The sequence below is a fragment of the Mus caroli genome, chromosome 2 (assembly GCF_900094665.2).
Source record: "Mus caroli chromosome 2, CAROLI_EIJ_v1.1, whole genome shotgun sequence".
Classification (NCBI taxonomy): Eukaryota; Metazoa; Chordata; class Mammalia; order Rodentia; family Muridae; genus Mus; species Mus caroli.
Window position 1 is genome coordinate 85,291,721 of NC_034571.1, and position 14,031 is coordinate 85,305,751.

Genomic DNA, 14,031 nt, shown 5'->3' on the forward strand with positions numbered 1-14,031 from the left:
TGTAAAATCCCAGCACTTGGGAACTCGAGGCAGGAGAACTGAGTGAGTTTCAGGGCATCCTAGACTATACAATGAAACTCTCTCAAAATACAAAAACAGACGAGGGGCTAAAGAGATGACTCAGTAGTTAAGAACATTTACCGCACTTTCAGGAAACCCAGGTTCTGTTCCCAGCACTCATGACTAACTGTAACTCCAGTTCTAGGGGATCTAATGCCATCTTCCTCCCTCTACGAACACCAGGCATACACATGATGCTCACAAATACATCCAGGCAAGACACCTATACACACAAAATAATAAAATAATAAATAATAAATAAATAAATACTAAGAGACTGACAAAACCCACAAAAAGCAACCTAGCGAACAAAGGACTGGGGATGTAGATCAGGTCATAGAGCGCCTGCCTAGAAGGCAGGAGGCCCTGGACTTCATTCCCAGCACCACACAAACTGGGTGTGGTAGTGTATACCTGAAACCCTAGCATTCCAGAGGCAGACGCAGAGGATCAGAAGTTCAAAGTCATCATAAACTACACATTGAGTCCAAGGTAAGTCTGGACTACACGAGATCCTACCTCAAAAAAGAAAAGCAAGCAGGCAAAGAGCAACACACACACAGTAAGAAGAAGGGAGGAGAAGGAGGGGAGGGGCAGAAGGAGGAGGCGCTGGAGGGGGTAGGACCAAGATATAGTATATGTATGTATAAAACTGTCACATAATAAAAAATATTCAAAGAAGGAGGAGAAGGTGAAGGAGGAGACCCCAGTGGTTAGGAGAGATTGCTACACAATCATGAACCAGGGTTTAGATCCTAGCACTCACCTAACAAGAGAGGTGTCCCAGAGTCCTGGAACTCCATCCCTGAGGGATCTCATGCCCTTTCCTGGCTTACACACACACACACACATACACACACACACACATATGTATTCACTAGACAGACAGACAGACTGACTGACAGACACACACACAGACACACAAACGTACACACCAAATCTTTTTTTAAAGAAGAAATCTGGCTAAAATATAACGCAGAGCTTCCAAGACTCACAGCTACAACTGGTACGAGATTTTTGCCTCCTCGAACAAGGGACTGCTAACCTGTCCTCCGTGGGGTCGGAGTCAGAATCGCGCTCCGGTGGCACACTCAGGGCCTCGGCCAGCTGAGAGTTGCCGTCATAGACTCGATAATGGATGGGCTGCAGCTGGTGAGCGTACCACTTTGGCTTGTCACCAATAAGGGCCGGATCAAACGTATCTACCCAAAGAGGAGAAGCAGTGAGCAGTAGAGGAAAGAAGAAAGTGTGTGTGTGTGTGGGGGGGGGGTTCTAAAGCAACAAGGAGGGAGGGAAGAGGCACAGGCAGGACCATCAAGGGACAAATGCAATGAGGGGCAGGCAGAGGGCAGGTGGACTCACTGTTGTGAATCCGCTGGAAGGCATAGTTAGAAGGGTTCAGGATCCATTCTCCAAAGTACTCCACGGCTTGAGTCCTGGCCAGCTTCTCAGCAAAGGGAGTCTGCCGGGGACGTGAGGCCAGAAAGGAGCCAGCTTGGAAAGCTACCACAGGCCGGGGGAAGAGTCGCAGGGTACGTGTGTGCATCTGAAAGCCCTGCAGCACGTTAGCAGAGTTGAAGAAACGTACCATGGCCACTCTGGGAAAGAAGCGGGTGGAGAGATAAGACCCATACCCTGTATCGTTAGGATAGCTATGATCCAAGGTCTTAGGCCACCTCCCAACACCATCACTTAACAGGTTTCAACCACCATCATGGAGAGATCTTAAAGAACCATCAGCCTTTCTCTTCATGCTGAGAGCATGAGCTATTTCTTCTCCTTACTTTTGCTAAGGTAGAAAATATAACCAAATACCATACACATTTTTATATATAAGGTAAGTCTGGCTTTCAGAAGTAGTCCCCCCCAAACCCAAGAGATCAGAGAAACAAACTTAAGGACTCATGGTCTTACCTCGTTGCAACGTCGACTGAATCTACATCATTGCCATAAATGAGTGGGTTGAATTCAGTGGAAGGTGTGGACTGAAGGTCATTAGATGGCCTTCCCAAGAGAAGCGGGATCTCCTGGCCCTCGTGGAATTTCTCCAGGTTAAGAATGGGCTGGGTGTTGAGACTCATGCTGGCTAAGGCCTGTGGAATAATAAGAAGTCCTCATACAAGACAGATTCTCAGACAGCCCATCTCAGCTCCTAGGAGAGAGCTGTTTAAGGTCTTCACCTGGCACTCTGATCAAACGTTCTCTACAAAGAACTGTGCTCATTTGAAAATCATGACCAATTTATTTTAAAGTCTATATATTGGGGAAAAAAAGAATCCAAATATCAGGCAGAATTATATAGCTGTCCATCTTAAGTCAAACAAGCTCAAGGCATTTTTAAATAAAATTGAAGTTCAAGACAACTTTTAGTTTCCATTTATTTTAGCCAAGTGATTTTCAAATTGAAATATACATAGAAATATAAACAAGTGAACTGTAAAAACAGAGCTACTCAAAGGACATAAAAAATAAAAATTAAAAAAATAAAATAAAAAACAACAGAGTGTTCCTGGACAGTGGACACATACTTTAATCCCAGCATGGTAGAGGCAGAGGCAGGGAAATCTGAGTCCAAAGCCAGCCTGGTCTACAGAGCAAGTTACAGGATAGCCAGGGCTACACAGAGAAACCTTGTCTTGCAAACAAACAAAACAACCAACAACCACTGCCAACAACAACAAAAACCAGAGCCTCTCCAAGTCAGAACTATATATTAATACCCTGTCTCAAAACAACAACACCCCCAAAACAAAACAAAAACCCAGAATCTCAAGTTCCCAACTTAAATTAGCCTAAGTGACTCCGTGGTGCTCTTTGAAAACCACTGATCTGAACCAGCAGTGTTTTTTAAATGCGGGTGAGCTCGGGAATCACCTGGGCTGGTGTCACCTGGGCTGGTGTCACAGTATATGCGGGATCAAAGCATCCGTGTGATTCTGTGATCTCAGTGAAGCCAGGTGTTAATGCTGCTGGTTCATGGACTGCCCTGTAGTAAGCTGGCATACATTCATAGAGCACTCTCTCTTCAAATTAGTCCTCTCTCTCTCCCTCTCCCTCTCTCTTTCTCTGAACCAAGTTTTCATTATGTAATACTGGAACTCCCTATGTAGACCAGGCTGGCCTCAAACTCACAAATCTGCTTGCTTCTGATTACTTGTTTTTATTTCATGTGCATTGGTGTTTTGCCTGCATATATGTTTGTATGAAGGTGTCAGATCCTCTGGAACAGGAGTTACAGGCAGTTATGACCTGCCGTGTGGGTGCTGGGCATTGAACCTGGGTTCTCTGGAAGAGCAGCCAGTGCTCTTGACCACTGAGCCATTTCTCCAGCCCCTACATTAGTCATTCCTAAGCAGCCATCAAGGACGAAAACCCAGCAAGAGAAGACCGCTATAGAACTTTTTGAATTTGCAACTCTCACCAGACTCTGCTGCAACGAGGTATCACATTACATCAGCAAGGATGAGGCAAGTGAGCTGAGAACAGATGCAGAACGACCCAGTTCAGTTCAATACCATCTAGACTCTAGATTCTAGAGGAGCTACCAGGGGCTTCAGACAACACAGAGAGACTTCTAAAGAGCTTTTGAATGCGACCAGGCTCCTTAGAAGCACAGCTGGCGGTCCTACATAATACATACGACAGGGAAGGGAAGGGAGCCTTGCTGCGTTTTACCTTCAGGAACTGTTACGCATGCAGAAGAAAAGAAATCAATCAATAAAAGATGGGTGGAAGGGCTTCCTCAAAGAAAGGGATTTTTAAAAAGGGCATCTATGGGGACTTTGGAATTGATTTAAGAAGCAAATTTGTCCAAACTTCTAACTTCCACCTCATAAGACTAAAGGAAGGCTATAAAGAGAAATAATGGCAGCTATGACAAGAAACAGAAAGTGAAGGATGGTTTTGGTTTTGTATGTTTGGGTTGCAGTGATCTCACCAGGTAGGCCAGGCTAGTCTCAAACTCACAACCCATCCCACCACCATCCCACCACCCTGACTGCAGGGATTTCCGGTGACCTGGAGTAGACATGCACATAGATAGCTTCATGTCCATTACAGGGCAACAGAGCAAACAGCGAGTCGGAAAGAACCTTTCTAAGATTTATCCTGTTACACAAACTTCAGATAAACCTCTTCTTAAGCCCATTCAAGGCAAAGAAAGCCTATGCCACCTGAGGGTTCTTAGACCAGCTGCCTCCCTGCAGCAACCTTAAGTCATCTGTTACTTCCTGTATTTCAAAAATGTGTGACGCTTTAACTTACTCTGTGTTGAGTATGTCTGCATGTGTGCCATGGCACATGTGTGCCAGAGCCTACGTGTGGGGCTCAGAGGATGGCTCAGAAGAGTCCCCTCTCCTACCTATGGGCCCAGCTGTCAGAGCTGATGGCAGGCGCCATTACCTGCTGAGCCATCATGCAGACCCTTCCCCTACTTCTCTTTTGCTCCTTGCCTACCTGCTTTAAGTGTTTTTTCAGCTCTAATGATTCTGGTTCTGGCAGGATGGGTAGCACTTCTGCATTGGTGGGGGCAATCACCTGCAGCAGAGAAAAGAAACAAAAGACACCAGCTTAGAATGGACTGTCAAGGAGCTCTGCTTACACAGAGCAAACACCATGCATAGGGAGACTGGATAGACACAATGGTATCATATGTTACACTATACATACACGAGAGATTGATAGCTATACCTACATGCCTAAATAACATTGGTGACTATCTCCAAATTAGAATTATGATCATATTTTCTTTCTTTATATCTGCTTTATTTTGGGGGACTTATGTTTTGATTTTAGCTATGTGTAGTTATGGGTATCTGCATGTGGGTATGCACACGAGTGCGGATGCTAGCAGAAGCTGGAGATACAGGGGTTGCGAGCACCTGATGCGGGGGGTGCTGAGATGTGAACCCAGGCCCCCTCAAGAGCAGTGTGCACTCTTAACTGCTGAGACATCTCTCCAGCCCCTAAACTTACTTTCAATTTTTTTCTTATTACATTTATTTATTTGTGTTTGGAGGGAGGAGGCATTCATGTCACATGTGTGGAGGACAGAGGTCAACGATGTGGGTCCTGGGGTCCTGGGGGTTGAACTCAGGTTGTCAGAGGTAGAGGCAAGTGCAGGTTGTGTGTGTGTGTGTGTGTATGTATATATACTGTCACTGTCTTCAGACACACCAGAAGTGGGCATCAGATCCCATTTGCAGATGGTTGTGAGCTACCTTGTGGTTGTTGGGAACTGAACTCAGAATCTCTGGAAGAGCAGTCAGCAACCATCTCACCAGCCCTTTTTGAAAGTTGATTAATGAACATATAGTAAGCTTTCTACAGGAGGTTCAATACACTCACATCGCAGATTATGTTAATATAATTGTTTGTTTGTTTGTTTTAGTTTTGGTTTTTGAAACAGGGTTTCTCTGTGTAGCCCTGGCTGTCCTAGAACTCACTTTGTAGACCAGGCTGGCCTTGGACTCAGAAATCCACCTGCCTCTGCCTTCCAAGTGCTGGGATTAAAGGCGTGCGCCACCACTGCCTGGCTTTTGTTAATATATATTTAAATGTGTACTGGAACACAGCTTCCTACTTGAAACTCATAGGAAAACTGGTGCTGGATTATCTACACTTTCTTTATACACACACAAATGTAACAACAGTCTTACAGCTCCTGGAGCATGTAGGAGGAGCTCTTCAATCTGGCAAGACTAAATTCTATAACTCGTCTGCCCAATAAAGTCAAAGCAGCATCAGAGAACTGTGTTTTAATGGGTGTTACGATAGCAATAATCCAGAAGAGTGGTTATGACAGACTGGGCTTAGACCCTTATCCTATTGACTGTCTCACCCTATTGCTGTCCAGATCCACTAGCCACACGTCATCGGGCATTTTGAAATCTAGCTTGTAGAGGAAGAAGCTGGCAGGAACTCCAATGATGTATGGGGTTGGAGCCAAGAGTAGCTGTGGAAAAGAGATAAAGGAGGATAAGAAACAAAGACAAGACCTATTGTGAGCGCTTAATCACATCAGAATTTTTCTAGATAAGGAAATGCAGGCAATTCTTTTCCCAAAATACCTGCAGATAGATGTATTGCAAAATTTAGAAATTTTCAGATTTTAGAAAGGTAACGACGATACATTTCGGCATATTAATGCCTATCACACCATAGCAAGGAGTCTACAATCACTAACTGTAACAAACAGAAACGTCAAACTCCATAGTTTTCCTATAGAACCAGTGCAAACCCATCCAAAATTTCAAACTAGTGAGTTCTGAGGGATAGAGAGACAGCGCTGATGAATGGCTTCCCTCCCTCAAGAGCCAGCGCCATCCCGGCAAGAAGACACCTTGAGACTCACCTGCTCTGCTGAGGCCATGCAGGTGGGAAGCAGCGGGATGACCGGGAACATGTACTCCAGGGGGTAGATCATTGCCACAAACGCCATCACAGACATGGAGAGTGCATTGTAGTCTCGAGACTGCAGCACCACCTGAGGTGGGCAGGCACACCAGAAGTCACTCAGTAGCCAGCTTACTTACTTACTGGCTAAAACAAGGCTTACTAGCAAAGAGCTCCCAGGGCTCTGGGTTAATTTCAGACTCACCAAGCCTACAGTGGCAGCTTATCCCAGCAATCACCACGGCTCCAGTCCCTGCCCTGTCAGTCACCTTCCAACCCAAACACCGTATTAATCCTCTCTTGAACCACTACCTTCTTAGTTGTGCCGCTCCCTGTCCTAAGACTACACCCTGAAGGAGAGCTGATATCCCAGAGAATTAACTCAGTCTAACAAAGAACTCAACCAAGCACATCCCACACGGCACCAATATCATAATTCGACTCACGTACCAAGTACCTGCTGCCTGCCTGCCATCACATTACCTTCTAGAAGTAAAAAAACAGAAAGGACACACTTCCTGGTTCTCAAGGGACTCACGACCTAGCTCCCAACAGAGTGTGCAGCTCTCTCCCTAGAAAGGTCTACAGAGCTGGCCCTCTCACCTTGTGCTCCAACAGGATGCAGGTTAGCACCTGAAGGCAAGCATCGACACCCAGAAGTTCCAAGGGAAGGTGAAGAGGGAAATCTACTAGGGTGAATCGAGATGGATCCGGAAGAGCAAATGTCAGGGCCTGCTGAAGTTCCTGGGGCAGGACCTCAATGTCCACTCGCTTCTGCCCAGAGACAGGTACTGGGGAGCGTAGCAACCGATAGATCCAGGCCTCAATCTCTCGAAGGTCTTGCAGAAGGGCACTGGACTTCTCCTCCACTAGCAGTGATCCAGTAAAGATTCGCCACATGGTGTCCCTAAGGAACACATGGCAAGAATCAGAAACATAAGTGTTATCAGCTGATACCACTGCCACCCAATAAAACCTCGATAATAACAGGGAGAGGAGTAATGCTAGGGACGCCCTAAGGTCAGATGGGACCAGAGGGGATATATGATGACAAAAACGGGTGTAGAAAGTATATGTGGTGGAACCCAACGCCATGTCCACATCAAACTCCTCAGCATTTCAGAAATACAGCTACAGTGCGAGGTCCAAGCTCAGCAATCTTTACATTGGTACTAAATCGTTTAAACAGTCCCAAAGGAGCTGAAGAGGAAATTTCTCTTCCTTCCTTCCTTCCTTCCTTCCTTCCTTCCTTCCTTCCTTCCTTTCTCTCTCTCTCTCCTTCTTTCTTTCTCCCTTCTTTCCTTCCTTCCTTTCTTTCTTTTTCTTTTTTTTTTTTTTAAAGACTTATTTTATATATGTGAGTATACTATCACTTGTCTTCAGACGCACCAGAAGAGGGCATCCGACCCCATTACAGATGGTTGTGAGCCGCCATGTGATTGCTGGGAATTGAACTTGGGACCTCTGGAAGAGCAGTCAGTGCTCTTACCACCTCTCCAGCCCTAGAGGAAATTTCTTTTCCTCTCACGAAGTAATCATATCAATCTCTTAATGTTTTCCCTTCCTCCCGAGCACGAGCAGCAAACCGTACCTTTGTACACCTCGAGGGATGCCCAGTTTCTTGCCTAGCAGCCGTTCACTACAGCAGTCTACCAAACGTTTGAGAGTATACAGACACTCTCTGAAGGTAGAGAAGAAAGGGTAGTGGCTAAGCACACACAGGGATGTCAGGGTACTGTTGCGGGAGCGGCTGCCCGCTTTTGCCCTACGTTTGCCGCGAGGAGACTGGTTTACGTCAGGAGTGGAGTCGGCACTAGGCGGCTGCAAGGTTGAGCCACTCTCCGAGCTCCCAGCAGCAGCCTCTTCTGAGGCACTGGGGGCGTGAGCTCCTTCCTTCCCACGGGGTCCTGCTCCACCTTCCACCTTTTCCTTTGGCATTCGCTTTTGGAAGGAACGGTAGAAGTTGACACAGATGCCATAGCGGGTGACTCCGGTGTCCTTATCGGTTAGGGTGAAGACAAAAGAGGTATCGTCCCGAAGGCTCATCCGCCGCTGCCGCACACTCAGACATCCCTCTGGCTGGCAGAAGAACACCACATCTGGGGGCAGGGGAAACTCTGGGTGATCCTCTAGTGGGTACCTCCGCAGCAGTTCAGGAGTCTGAGCCACACTGTCACTGCTTGGGTGCCTGAAGGGCATAAAGGCACACTCAGCAACCCAACAGCATGGAACACACTATCACACTTGAACCACAATCAACAGATGAAGCTCAAAGGCACTTTAGGAAAGAGTTTAACTGACAGACTGAAGTCTACACTGTCGTGAAGACACTATCCTGAAAGTTTCAACAAGAAAATCATCACTAACACCTCAAGATGATCAGCACCTTAGCTAAAAAATTACCATAGGGATCTAGATAGACGGAGAAGTACAGGGTGCCTTCCCCTTTTGACAGACTATGAAAACTTGGGCTATAAAGAATATATTTTCTCAAAACCCATAAAGTATGAGTTAAAATAACTTAGCATTTATTTATTTTGGTTTTTCAAGACAGGGTTTCTCTGTGTAGCTCTGGCTGTCCTGGAACTCATTCTGTAGACCAGGCTGGCCTCGAACTCAGAAATCCGCCTGCCTCTGCCTCCCAAGTGCTGGGATTAAAGGCGTGAGCCACCATGCCCGGCAGCATGTATTTATTTATGAGAGATAGCATACATAAAGTGGAGCACAAAACATGTAACAAGAACATAAAGCAATAGGACAAAATAAGATATTCAAAGCAACGTGGAAATAAGGTCTGGGAGTAACAAGACATTGTGGCTGCCACAGAGAACAAGACAGATATCGGTCTTCTTGGTTACCTCGCCCCTACGATCACGAGATAGTCAAGTAACCGAGGGCAGAACTTCTTTTGCACCATGGTTCCGATTTGTCAGTTCATCGCAGAGAAACTTCAGGGCACTGAGCAAGAAGCCAGCGTTCCCAGGAGGAATTCTGATATAATCTGAAAATCCAACAGGGGGGAAAGTACTGATAAATGCCCAGTGCTACGCCTAAGGGACTCACCCTTCTCAGGTTCATCTCAGTCAGGGGCGGAGGGCAGAGGCTTCCACCTCTGTACTCACGATAGAATCGTACGCTTGCTTTCCCTGCTGGCTGTCTACGTTTATGAACTTCCAGAGTCAAATTTCAAACGGAATAGGGTTGAGGCTATCGCTTAGTGATCAAGGACTTATCTGGAATGGATGGGGCCCTGGTTCCAATCCTCAGCACCACAAAAAGGAGACGAGGAGCTGAAAAAAATAACAGCTCAGACTCTAGCTAGTTCATCTCCAGCCTAGTTTCTGAGACTCTGTTTCAGTCTAATCTAGAGTGAAGAATTATAACAACAAAAAAAAATCACTTTCAGGACTACTCCAGGGGGGGATCAAGATAAAAGCAGATTCTTTGTACAGCACTAACATGGGCTTTTACGTCTTCGTGGAAACCTGATTATCCTGTCTCATTGAGTAGCATTCAGCCTGATGGGGTAACTATCACACAGACTTTCCAGTTAATTGCACTCAGACAGTAACAACAGCTGTATACTGTAGTTCATGTGATCTCACATGGAAAACATCCATGTCCCAACTGTCTCATCTCTAACCAGTTTTCCCACTTCAAGATAGAAAGGGGGCCAAGCAGCTACTGCTGCCTCCTCTGCCCTTGGTGCTGAACCATAGCTCTTGACTATTGTGGTCTCTGGATCAGAGTCAGTAATACAATACATTCCCAGGAGGCCTGGTCTTTCTCTATCTTGCTGGGATTATGAATTAGGGACTGAAAAATACCAGGGTTTCTACAAATTTAGGGGAAGTTTCTAAAGGAATTTCTAAATGTATTAGGAATCAATTATTTCCTGGGGGCCAGAGAAATGGCCCAGCAGTTACAAGCACTCATGACTCTTCCAGAAAGCCTAGGTTCAGCTCTGAATACTGGCACTGGGAGGCTCATCACGGCCTGTGATGCTACTTCCCGGTAAACTGTGGCTCTTCTCAGTGCTACACTGACAGAGTGCACACATGCACGCTCAGGCACACGCGTGCATAAAAGAAACAATAATATCTTTCACACTTGATCTTAGCCAAAAGGCTGAGAGGCGATAACAATTATACTTTTTAAAGAATCTATATTTCTTATTAGATTTTCATAGACTTCTAAATAAAATGTTTCACTCCTGTATAGGGCATTTCCAGGGCTCCAAGATTTTGCTTCTATGGCCTGAGACTTTGTTCACTGTACATGCACACGCGCGCGCGTGCACACACACACACCTAAATATGCACTTCATTTGACTCCCATACTACAGACATAGATATTGCCTGTGTTGTGGGCACTACTTGCTTTAGATAATTAGTTCTTTTATTTTGTTTCCTCCTCGACCCACAAACAAGACCTAGTTACAATACCTCTGGTGTCCTTAAAACACAGTTCCCTCTTTCCCCCTTGCTCCCAATAGAGGACCCATAGGTAATAGGATTCAGCTTTGTCTCCATAGCGACTCTGGCTCCCAGAACTATTTATAGCAGAGTCATAGCCCCTCCCCTGCTTGGTGACCAAACCGTGCTAGCAGCTGCTACTCCAAACCCAGCCATGGCCCATAGCATCTCATTCCCCCTAGCCCTGGAGATGCTGATTCCAATGACAGCACCTACTAAGAATCAGGTTATCTCCGCTTCTGTCTGTGTTTAATTTTTTTTTTAATCCCACGTTCAGCTTTTAATAGAAATAGTTCTTCACCATCAAGTTCCTGAGCATGCCACACATTCGGTCATTTCTGGGACTCATCACTCTTAAGAGTCCTAAACAATCCTCTGGTTCCCCCAACCACATGAACATCATATTGCATGAAAAGTGGAGCACCCTTATAGAGCTGGGCTCCCTTCCTCCTAAGAGAAAAGAAGCTATGAAATAGGACATACGCAAAAGCCATACTGGGTTCTATACGGACATATCTACCTATAAGCCAGCCAGATTCACCTCTGTATTACAGCACCTCACCATAAAACAGAATTTGTAGGACCAGAGGTTGGATCTTTAAAACAGGTTTACACTGAAAACCAGAAGCATCTTCCTGACTACAGTCTCAGAGAAACAGAGACAGAGACAGAGAGAGAGGGGAGAGAGAGATGAGAGAGAGAGAAGCTGAAGCTTTCTCTTAATAGTAAATTAATTAATAGGGACCTCTCTAGTGTTAGCGAGATGAAGCCCCTCTCCAAATTCAAGTCAATTGCCATATTCTACAGTTTTCCTTTCAGAGCTGCAAGAACCCGAGACCTTGGGACTATCCTAGCTAGCAGTGGCAGAATGTATTTTTAGGCTCAATTCGTATCCCATCAATAGCCACTGACTTCAGATACTCAGGCGACAAAGATAATCACCACTGTCCTTCTCTGCCTTCCCCACAGACTCTAAATCCTCTAACACCACCTCTAACTCATTCAGTCTTCACAACCAAGAGGGCCCAGGCTTTACCTCCTGCCTCAATCTTATTTACTAATGTAAAGCCCCGAGCTCTTGTCCCGTCGTAGTCCAAATCTCCAAATGCACACCTTTCTGCTATAATCCTACATCACCACTCACGTCTAGAGACCACGGACTTTTAGGTAATCTCTGCCTTTTCAGCCTACAATGGCCATACTACCAACCCTGTGGATTCCGCTCCTCATTTGGGGCAGGATCTCATAGTAAAAACCACAAGAACCCGACCCAAGGACGGTATGACATCTTTGCTGATGTGAGCACAACCGGAGGCTTCCTCTCCTTCCTCCTCCTCCCCAGGCAGTGACCTTGCAAGCTCATCAGCAGACTGGTCCAGCATGGGGGAAGAACTGGAGCAATGAAGCCAGCGATGGTTAGGACTGGGGAAGGAAGAGTGAGCACGAAAAACTAAGCTGCGGGAGGCTGGAAAAGGGAGCAGTTGCAGCCAGTGATGAGATGGTGTGCCTAGTCTTCAGCAGGCCAATACTGAAGGATGAAATGTAAATACATATATGTCTATTTTAGAGAACCAAACGTGGTTCTCCAAACGCTAGTCAAAAAAATAAAAAATAAAATAAGGCGTGCGCACGCACGCGCACACGCGCCAGACGCTGGAGCCTTCCTCGGGCCTGGGGCTGGACAGCTCTGGCCGCCCCCTCACCTGCTGGACAGCTCCTCGTCCCCACCCGGGAAGCCGCCCCGCGGGCCCGCAGCCCGGCAGCCGTACGGGCTCCCCGCCCGACCCCCGCCTCACTTTCTCAGCAGGCTCCACGCCCCCTCGCGCTCGCTCGCCCCTCCAGGGCCGCCTCAGAGACCCTCTCCTCCCGGAGCCGCTTTTCCTCTCAGGCTCCGCGTTCCCCCTCAAAGCCCCACACGGGGCTCCCGACCGCGGGCGCTCCGCTACCTACTCTCGGAGGAGGCTGCCAGGCCCGCCCGACGTCTCCCGGCCGGCGGCGGAGCGCTCCTCGCTTCCTAGCCCGGCGCCGTGGCGAGCGGGCTCCAGTTCCGCGTCTGCACCGGGGGGCGCGTACCACTCAGCCCCGAGGCGGGAGGAGGAGGCGGCGGAGGGGGCTGGGGCCGTACCATTCGCCGCGCGGGGGACGGGGCTGCACCGAGCGGAGCCCGGCGACGCACACACCTTTCGTCGTGGGAGTGGGGACGGGATGGGAAGCACCGGGCCAGCCCAGTCCAGGTAGGTGTCAAGGGGAGGACTCACAGGAACACATTTTGTTTTGGTTGCTCAGATAGCTTTTAATTCGACTTGGTTATAGAGTCCTTCTTATGAAAATGGTGATCAATATGAAAATGCTTGTCAAGATAAACTGCCCCTAAGACTTTCTGACAGTTTAGCCAAACCTCCCATGGCTCCCCCTGCACGCTGTTTGGATGTGCCCAGCCGCCCAGGCAGGAAGGCCAACTTGTCTGTCGGTGGAACCTACCAAGTCGGAATGGCAGGGGGCACTTCAGGCCTCAGCTGCCAGGGTATTACCTACACCAAGGTAGGGGAAACCGAGAACGGTGCCGCGATGCCCTCTGGGAAATGGAGTCCAGTTCTTTTGACAACTCAAACATTTGTCATCCTCCACTGGCCCTACCGGGACTTTTCTTCCAGTCCCATAGGGCCCAGAGCCCAAAAGGAAGTACCGGACCCTGAGTCTTTAAATCTGTACTCTTTTTCAGATGCCAATGGAAAAAGTAAGACACTTCACACACACACACACACACACACACACACACACACACACACACACACACACGTGAAGTGTACTGCTGAGTTATTGCTGAAGATCCAACTCCTCCCCCCACAGGAAGAGCACCTGCTCCTACCTGGAACATTAAAGGGGAAGGAGCACCTAAGCCGCTGGCCCCGTGAACAGGAGCTGTCGCTTGTGATTCGCCCCTCTCCTCTGAGTCTGATGGCAGATCCTAACAGACACAGGCTTGCTCTGACAGGGCGGCAGCCCCAGTCTCGATCCGGAAATTTGCTTCCCTGGTTCTATATTCATCTTGGCCTTCCTGTTTCAAGTGCCACATCTATTGGTGAGGCAGCCCTGAGGCACT

At 47.5% G+C, this 14,031-nt stretch overlaps 1 protein-coding gene across 22 annotated transcripts in view; it reads right to left on the reverse strand.

Annotated features, from left to right (window-relative positions):
• The window catches only part of Madd (MAP kinase activating death domain), a 43,619-nt gene extending 29,603 nt beyond the window's left edge, over positions 1–14,016 (reverse strand). For 19 of the 22 annotated variants that reach the window (XM_029474134.1, XM_029474133.1, XM_029474132.1 and 16 more), the window contains exons 1-10: positions 12,879–14,016; positions 9,312–9,454; positions 8,045–8,641; positions 7,057–7,360; positions 6,413–6,544; positions 5,900–6,013; positions 4,516–4,596; positions 1,975–2,153; positions 1,423–1,658; positions 1,106–1,262 (exon numbers count right to left, since the gene is read on the reverse strand). In XM_029474134.1, coding sequence (XP_029329994.1) covers positions 1,106–1,262; positions 1,423–1,658; positions 1,975–2,153; positions 4,516–4,596; positions 5,900–6,013; positions 6,413–6,544; positions 7,057–7,360; positions 8,045–8,641; positions 9,312–9,370 — 1,859 coding nt within the window. In that variant the 5' untranslated portion in view covers positions 9,371–9,454; positions 12,879–14,016. Of the gene's footprint in view, positions 1–1,105; positions 1,263–1,422; positions 1,659–1,974; positions 2,154–4,515; positions 4,597–5,899; positions 6,014–6,412; positions 6,545–7,056; positions 7,361–8,044; positions 8,642–9,311; positions 9,455–12,137; positions 12,433–12,878 lie in introns of those variants that run through there. The other 3 variants (XM_029474115.1, XM_029474114.1, XM_029474116.1) reach the window with 3 other exon arrangements.
• Between the last annotated feature and the right edge of the window lie 15 nt (positions 14,017–14,031).